The following is a 7,452-nucleotide window of genomic DNA, read 5'->3' on the forward strand; positions in this document are numbered from 1 at the left end:
CCGCCACATGCCAACAGGCACAGGAGGGAGGGGGGGGTATTTTCGAGGCCGTAACAGTGAAAGTATGTGTGTGTTTGTGTCTGTGCACATTGAGTATATGATGATTTAGGGCAGGGGTGTCCAAACTGTGGCCCGTTGTCCATTTTGAATCAGCAAATTCAAAAAGTTCAATGGAATATCACCCGCACTGAAACTTGTGTTTTTCTTATATTGTACTTTTTAAATAAATATGTAAACATATATTACAGTATTGGGACGCAGTGGGTTGTGCGTTGATCAACAGATCAAGGGTGGCGTTGGGGAACTCCAGTTCGAAACCCGCCCCCGCCGCTACTGCGTCAGGCCGTTGTGTCCTTGGGCAAGACACTTCACCCGAATTTGCTCCTGTGCGTACTGTCCACTGACCATTACATGTATGATATGTGTGTAATGTGTACCTGTAAAGCGCCTTGATGACTTTGAGGTGTGAAGATGGGCGGAGTGGAGCAGTGGGCTGTGCGTTGATCATCAGATCAAGGGGACTTTGGGGAACACCAGTTCGAAACCCACCGCCGCTGCGTCTGTAAAGCCACTGTGTCCGTGGGCAAGACACTTCACCTGAATTTGCTCCTGTGGGTATTGTCCACAGTACATGACCGTTACATGTATGATATGTTTGTAATGTGTATTTGTAAAGCGCTTTGAGCATCTGGAAAAGCGCTATAATAAATGTAAGGAATTATTATTATTATTATAGTAGTATTCATGTGTTAATAAACCCAGTTTTCAAACAAATTCAGTCAATTAAAGTTGAAGACATTCTCTGAAAAATCTTAGTTGATAAAAAAAGCCCAATAACTTATTTGCATAACACGCTAAATATAAATATAGGTTATATAAATATAACCTTCAAATATATGGGGCGAAGCCTGCGAGCTATATTTCAGGCAGTCAACTCGAGCACCAATGATACATTAACACGTGACGCACCTCCTCCCTCTTACAACCAACCAAACACATTCTCCTAAACATGCCGCTCTATTTAAGCTGCCAGGTCTTCCTGCCTCTGCCTCGCTATGCTGCTGCTGCACTGCTGTGTTCACTTGCTACTGCTACGTTCATGTTCCTGCTGCTGTGTTTCATGTTGCTGCTGCTCGCCTGCCCCCCCACCACCCCAGCTTCCACCCCAGCTTCCAACTGTAGGCTCGGGGGATAGTTATCTAATCATCACTCAATGTTCTTTGTAAATCTGTGGAGTGATGAGGCCCGAGCCTAGACGCCAAACTCAAACGCTGCTTATAATAAACATATTAAGAAACACGTGAGTTGTCTGACTGAAATACCCTTATTATAAGCAATCTAAGGCTTCACTTTTTGGAAATAAATGGAACCCTTTTTTCTTAAAGCATATTCAAGTATCAAGCATTATTTACCCACATTTGATTGATTTTGCTAACTTATAACATGTGTGGCAAAATACCTCACCTCCAGCGAGAGGCCCAGCCCTTCGTATGTTTTTCTGTATGTGGCCATCAAGTGAAAAAAGTGTGGATACCCCTGATTTAGGGGATAAAGTAAAATAAGATAGAACAATTAAATAAAAAATAAATAGCAATAACAACAGAAGCAATAAGAAACAATTATCATTATCATCAATTCATAGTGATAATTTTACAAAACACAATAGTATTATTATTAGTTAACAGTCATATAGGGACGGGTGGCGCAGTGGTCTGTGCATCTGATCATCAGATCAAGGGGAGTGCTGGGGAACTCCAGTTCGAAACCCGCTCCTGCCGCCACTGCGTCAGGCCGTTGTGTCCTTGGGCAAGACACTTCACCCGGATTTGCTCCTGTGGGTATTGTCCACAGTACATGTATGATACTACTGTGTACTTGTAAAAGCGACTCGATGACCTCGAGGCGTGAAGATGGACGGTGTGGCGCAGTGCGCTGTGCAATGATCATCAGATCAAGGGGTGAAACCCGCCGCTGCTGCGTCTGTAAAGCCGTTGTGTCCTTGGGCAAGACACTTCACCTGAACTTGCTCCTGTGGGTATTGTCCACAGTGACCATTGCATGTATACAAAATATGTGTAATGTGTATTTGTAAAGCGCTTTGAGCATCTGGAAAAGCGCTATAATAAATGTAAGGAATTATTATTATTATATAGATGATCAGAAATAGTTATGTTAGGTAGAGATAGGTTAAACAATTGAATACAAAACTTAGAGATGCTTCTTACCAAGTAAAATATAGAAGAAAGAGTGAGTGTTCATTCTATATCTGCAATTCATTTGATTTTATGAACATATTTAACATTTCCTTTCCTTTTGAATCTGATCAGTTCTTAACTTTTTGATAATAAAGCACATTGAATGGAATGAGTGGAACCCAGAAGCGGAGTGTCAGTTCACAGGAGTGAGTTCTGATCATTCCGGGCTAAGAGAATACAACTGGTCAGATTCAGATTCAGATGGTAATTTCATTGGTGAAAGATAACTGCTCAGTCATGGATTCAAAAACTTGGCCCACAATAACCACTGTTCAGTGCCCGTCTTCCAGGAGACAACAGGGTGAGTAGTGAGGACAACTGGTTAAAACCGCACTCTCCACATGATTTAGCTGGTAGACTAATCCAAACTAAGCTACCTTTCCCAAAGTCACTCAAACAGCAGATAATAAAGTAGATTACACACAGAACATGCAGTAATCAAAATGATCTCTTTTGGTGCCAGTATGGCGCAACACTGACCCCACCAAGGCCTCAAACAGAGACTCTGAGGAGGGTCTTAAAAGAACCAAGGAGAGGAGCAGAGCAAGTCCAAGTCCCTCCAGGGGCCGCAGGCACAGATCCAGTGGGCCTTCATCAAGGGCCCCCATTGCAACATGTGCCCAAGAGTACACTGGCACACCACACAGCACAGGTTAGATCAAATGGGAATTATACAAACATTTTAGTATATTTAGAAAAGCTATGATGAAACTAAAAGACGAAATACAGTTAAACCTCAGTAAGAGCCTATTCTGCTTCAACCCAGTGGCCATATGTCAAATTGAGAGTCAGAAAATGAAGTTATCTTTCTAAGTGAAGTGATAAGAGAGCAAAGTTATCAAAAATCAGACTTCTGCGGAACTGAATGTCTTGATGAAGTATATCAATGATTGAAAACAGAAGTAGGTTTGAAGATACATTTGTTTGATTTAAGTTGGATACCAGTTCACACCTTTCATTATAAACTCTCCACACCGCAAAAATGCTCATGTTTCTTGGCTTTTTTCAGGAAAAACCCAGAGTCTCTCGGGACAAAGTGGTGGACCTGTGAGTGTAGGCAAAAAGAAAAGGAAAAAGCTCAAGAGGAGGTCCACTAAAAAGAGGCAGCCGACCCCTCAGTCTGAGGAACAGGCTCAGACCTTCAGAGGCTCGTCCTCCTCCACTGAGGTTGCTGGTGCATCCACACCAGCCAGCATCAGCATCACCTCTGATGCTAAAGACAGGAAGAGGGGAAAGAGGAATTCTGAGGAGTCACAGAGATCCACAAAGAGGAGCAGAAAGACCCGCAGCAAGACCTCCTCCTGTGACAATAGGTCCTCCTCAGTCAGCGCTGCCTGCTGTGATAGCATTGGTAAGATAATACAGTAAACAAAATGTTTTTAAGGGAAGGCTGTAAATTAAAGACTCAATATCAAAGAAGTCTTCTTTCCATCAGTACATTCAGATTACTTTACTCATATATATATCTGTAGGGAGATGGTAGGTGGATTTAGTTGTGTTTGTGTAACCGGTGTCGTTAAGCGGTCTCTGCGTTGTGGTTTGCGTTGTTCATGGATGACCCGAGCCAGCATACAGTTTTGACGATCTCTGTATTTTACTGACAATAACAACAGATATAATGATCAGTTTTACATTAGGTTTCCCTCAGTTACTCCTCTCACGTGGAACATTTACAAAAAGGGAAGAGGAAACGTGAGGGACACAATGAAGGCTTCTCAATTCTCTAATTTCCCCTCCTCGACTCCTTGGTCCTCCGGCAGTGACCCGGAAATGGATTTCAGCGCGCCATGTTGAAGACATGACATCTCATTTCTCTAAATGCACAGCGAGGACCGAGCATCGAGCATCGAGTTCGCTCTCTGGACTGGAGCTATAATCGAGGATACACTGATGGTTCCTCCACGGCTCCTCCGCGGATGTATTTCCGGCAACAGTGATGTTTCAAAGAGTCGTGACGCACGGCCGCACTGATCTCAGCCAATGACAGCTCTGCATGCATCCCCTGGATAATATTTGCTTTAATCACGCCGCGATGTTTCCATTGAGAACAGCTGTGAGGTCCGTGCAGAAAGCAGAGCAGTGTGTATATATCACTCAGTATAACAGGCCTACATTACTCTCTGTATTTGCTTTAGTTTAGTAGATATCTGCAAACAAAGAGTCGATATTTTTCTAAGACCATTTAGTGCTTCACATAATAAAATACACAACGGCTGTAGCCTGATTATGCTTTAGGAGCTGAAGGTGCGTGTTGTGGGTGTGTGTGTGTGTGTGTGTGTGTGTGTGTGTGTGTGTGTGTGTGTGTGTGTGTGTGTGTGTGTGTGTGTGTGTGTGTGTGTGTGTGTGTGTGTGTGTGTGTGTGTGTGTGTGTTGTACAGTGCGTAGATGCGGCGGACGTCGGGTCTCAGTTGGTTTGGTGTCCTCTGCTTACTTTTAAAACTTGTAAATAAAACTTTTGGCCCGTAATTTCAATTCCCCATTTCAGCAACCAGAGAGAGAGGGGGGGGATATATCCAGTCTCTGATTGTGTTACGTTATTATGAGAGAGCTCTCTTGTTTGATTCTGAAATTGTATATATGAATATATGTGTGTGTGTCCGCATCTGTAGCCTGTTATTGTCTCATTATACCGCACTGTGAATGAATTAAAAGTAAATATATAAATCGTCATGAACACATCTGTCCATCAGACAGAGGGCTGCTGTGCCTCCTGTCATCATTAATGGACGTCTCTTTAAAATGACCGCTCAGAGGAGAGGAGTTCTCATTTCTCTAACAGCCTGCTACTTCCCTCCTCTCTCCTCGGTTCCCCTCCTCGACTCCTCCGCTCGCATCTCCTCTGGGCGGGACTAAAACACGAGGATAGGAGTCGAGGAGGGGAGACAAGGAGGGGAGACAAGGAGGGGAGACAAGGAGGGGAAATTAGAGAATTGAGAAGCCTTCAATATATAGGGGGTCCTCACAACAATAATCTCCTGAGCACAGCGACCACACTTCAGAGGTTCCGCCCACTGATCTTCGACCTTGTCAGGTATTGCACATTCAATAAAATGAAGAACACAGAATTACTTAATATAAAACACAGAATTTGTGTGATTATACAAAATGATTTACAAATAAACCCCACTGCATATTTGCAACTGTTACATTTGGACACAATCAAATTAGTTGTTTCCAGTCTTTATGCTAAGCTAAAATAAGCTAAGCTAATCGTGTGCTGGCTCAACTATTCCTCTCAGGATCAGCCTTTGGGAAGCTTATTGTAAATATGATTACATTTCAATCAATGCAGGTTTGTTTTAGGGATTAGTTTAATCACATCCTGAACAAAGTATCATCAAAGTGTTTGTGTTTTGTTTCTGCAGCTGACTTCCATGCAAAGTACCAAGAAGAAGATCTGCTTGGTACAGGAGGCTACGGCTCAGTATATGCTGGCTACCGTAAAGAGGACAATCTGCCTGTAAGATCTCTCACACACACTAACAGAATCCATAATTCAGATTCATTCTGTATGCAGTATAAGCTAACCATATGTCTGTTTCTGTCCGGTAGGTGGCCATAAAACATATCTCCCAGCACAGCGTTAAGCACACAGCAGTGGTAAGTTCATAATTTAATTCATCGAGTAACATTTCTTATTGCATATCTCTTCACATTATACACCTTCCGATTGTAACTAACTGTTGTAACTGCAGATTTGTGTATGTGTGTACATGAAAGTTACATGATTTTCTTTTTTTCCCCTTTTAAATCAAAAGGAACTGGAAGGGAAAATATTGATGGTGCCGATGGAGGTAGTGCTGCTGCTTAAACTCCGGCCAGCAGCAGGAGAGTCCAGTGCAGCTATCACCCTGCTGGACTGGTATAACCTGGACTTAGAACTCATTCTGGTCCTGGAGAGACCAGTCCCCTGCATGGATATGATAGACTACCTGAACTCCAGGCAGTCGTCCCCGAAGGAGCATGAAGCTAAAGTAAGTAGCTGATGCTGTGTTTCTGTCTTTCTGTCTTTCTGTATGTGTCCAAGCTCACCATGTCACACAGTCTCCATGTGTGTGTCTATTTCGGCATTTCGATCTCTCTGTCTGTACACACAAACTGAAAGATTGACAATAAAGTTGACTTTGACTTTTGATTTCCCTCAGACTATAATAAGACAGCTGGTGGATGCAGTCATCGAGGTTCACTCAAAAGGTGTTTTCCACCGGGACATCAAGCTGGACAACATTCTAATAGAGACCGGCTCTGATGTCCCTCGTGTGAGGCTCATAGACTTTGGCTGTGGAACATTTGTTTCACAAGGAACTTACCATAGTGAAAATGGTAGGTACTCTTTCTTATGGTCTTGTTCTCTGTAACAACAAAGCATCTTTACTGTGTCCCTTACCATAAATGTTGTCTCTGCGTGGCTGTGTGTATTGCAGGTACCTATATATACGCCACCCCTGAGTGGTTCATGCGTGGCAGCTACAGGGCAGAACCAACAACTGTTTGGCAGATCGGTGTGGTGCTCTTTGTGATTGTCCATTCCTGTCTCCCCTTCAACACTAGCGATGAAATAATCAATGTCATCCCTGACCTTAGGAAGGGTCTTTCTTACGGTAAGTCAAAAGCACTACCAGTGTTGATGCTGAATTAAGGGCCAAAATGCCATTAAGTCGCCAATCCCAAAAAAGCTCCTATATTGCAATATGTATAGTATTATCATAGGCTGTTTGTGCATTCATGTGATGAACACATTAATGTTCCACCTTTGATAAACACTAATAGTCTTGCATCAAAGTATGATTCCTGTTTTTCTGTATACAGAGTGCCGTGATTTCCTCCAGGGCTGTCTGGACAAAAGTCCAGAAGGCCGACTCAGCCTGAATTCACTGAAACAGCACCCCTGGCTGGTGTAATCTACACACCAGACCATCAATGAAGCCCTCAACACCATCAACACACCTCCAACTAACATAATAAACAGCCCTGTTGCTCCCATTCAATGTTTCCCATGTGCTCTCATTAAATACAGTAGAAATGGGAAAGGCTAGTGGCGTTTATGTCAAAGCCGGTGGGTGGTCTATATAAGTTGCCTGAGTTCTACATTATATCTTGTTCTGAACCTGCAAGTTAGGTATTCAGCCTAACCCAAATTGCTACATGTGATAGAAACCCATGAATGCATAAGATGATCCCAGTGTTAATAAGGTGT

General features: G+C 43.0%; 1 protein-coding gene across 1 annotated transcript; it reads left to right on the top strand.

Moving 5' to 3' along the window:
- The first annotated feature begins 2,492 nt into the window (after window positions 1-2,492).
- LOC117560615 (serine/threonine-protein kinase pim-2-like) lies at window positions 2,493-7,218 on the top strand. The gene is made up of 9 exons (XM_034237546.1): window positions 2,493-2,556; window positions 2,719-2,907; window positions 3,265-3,606; window positions 5,621-5,715; window positions 5,808-5,855; window positions 6,014-6,229; window positions 6,401-6,578; window positions 6,680-6,856; window positions 7,065-7,218. The coding sequence occupies exons 1-9, from the start codon at window positions 2,493-2,495 to the stop codon at window positions 7,154-7,156; spliced, it is 1,401 nt and encodes a 466-aa protein (XP_034093437.1). The 3' UTR covers window positions 7,157-7,218.
- The last annotated feature ends 234 nt before the right edge of the window (window positions 7,219-7,452 follow it).

This window comes from Gymnodraco acuticeps, unplaced genomic scaffold, assembly GCF_902827175.1.
Source record: "Gymnodraco acuticeps unplaced genomic scaffold, fGymAcu1.1, whole genome shotgun sequence".
Lineage (NCBI taxonomy): Eukaryota > Metazoa > Chordata > Actinopteri > Perciformes > Bathydraconidae > Gymnodraco > Gymnodraco acuticeps.

Bases quoted from the DNA above. Each gene is read 5' to 3' on its own strand.
- LOC117560615 (XM_034237546.1), top strand. From the start codon at position 2,493: ATGGATTCAAAAACTTGGCCCACAATAACCACTGTTCAGTGCCCGTCT. The intron at 2,557-2,718 runs GTGAGTAGTGAG...TTTTGGTGCCAG, and splicing joins GTCTTCCAGGAGACAACAGG to TATGGCGCAACACTGACCCC. The intron at 6,579-6,679 runs GTAGGTACTCTT...TGTGTATTGCAG, and splicing joins AACTTACCATAGTGAAAATG to GTACCTATATATACGCCACC.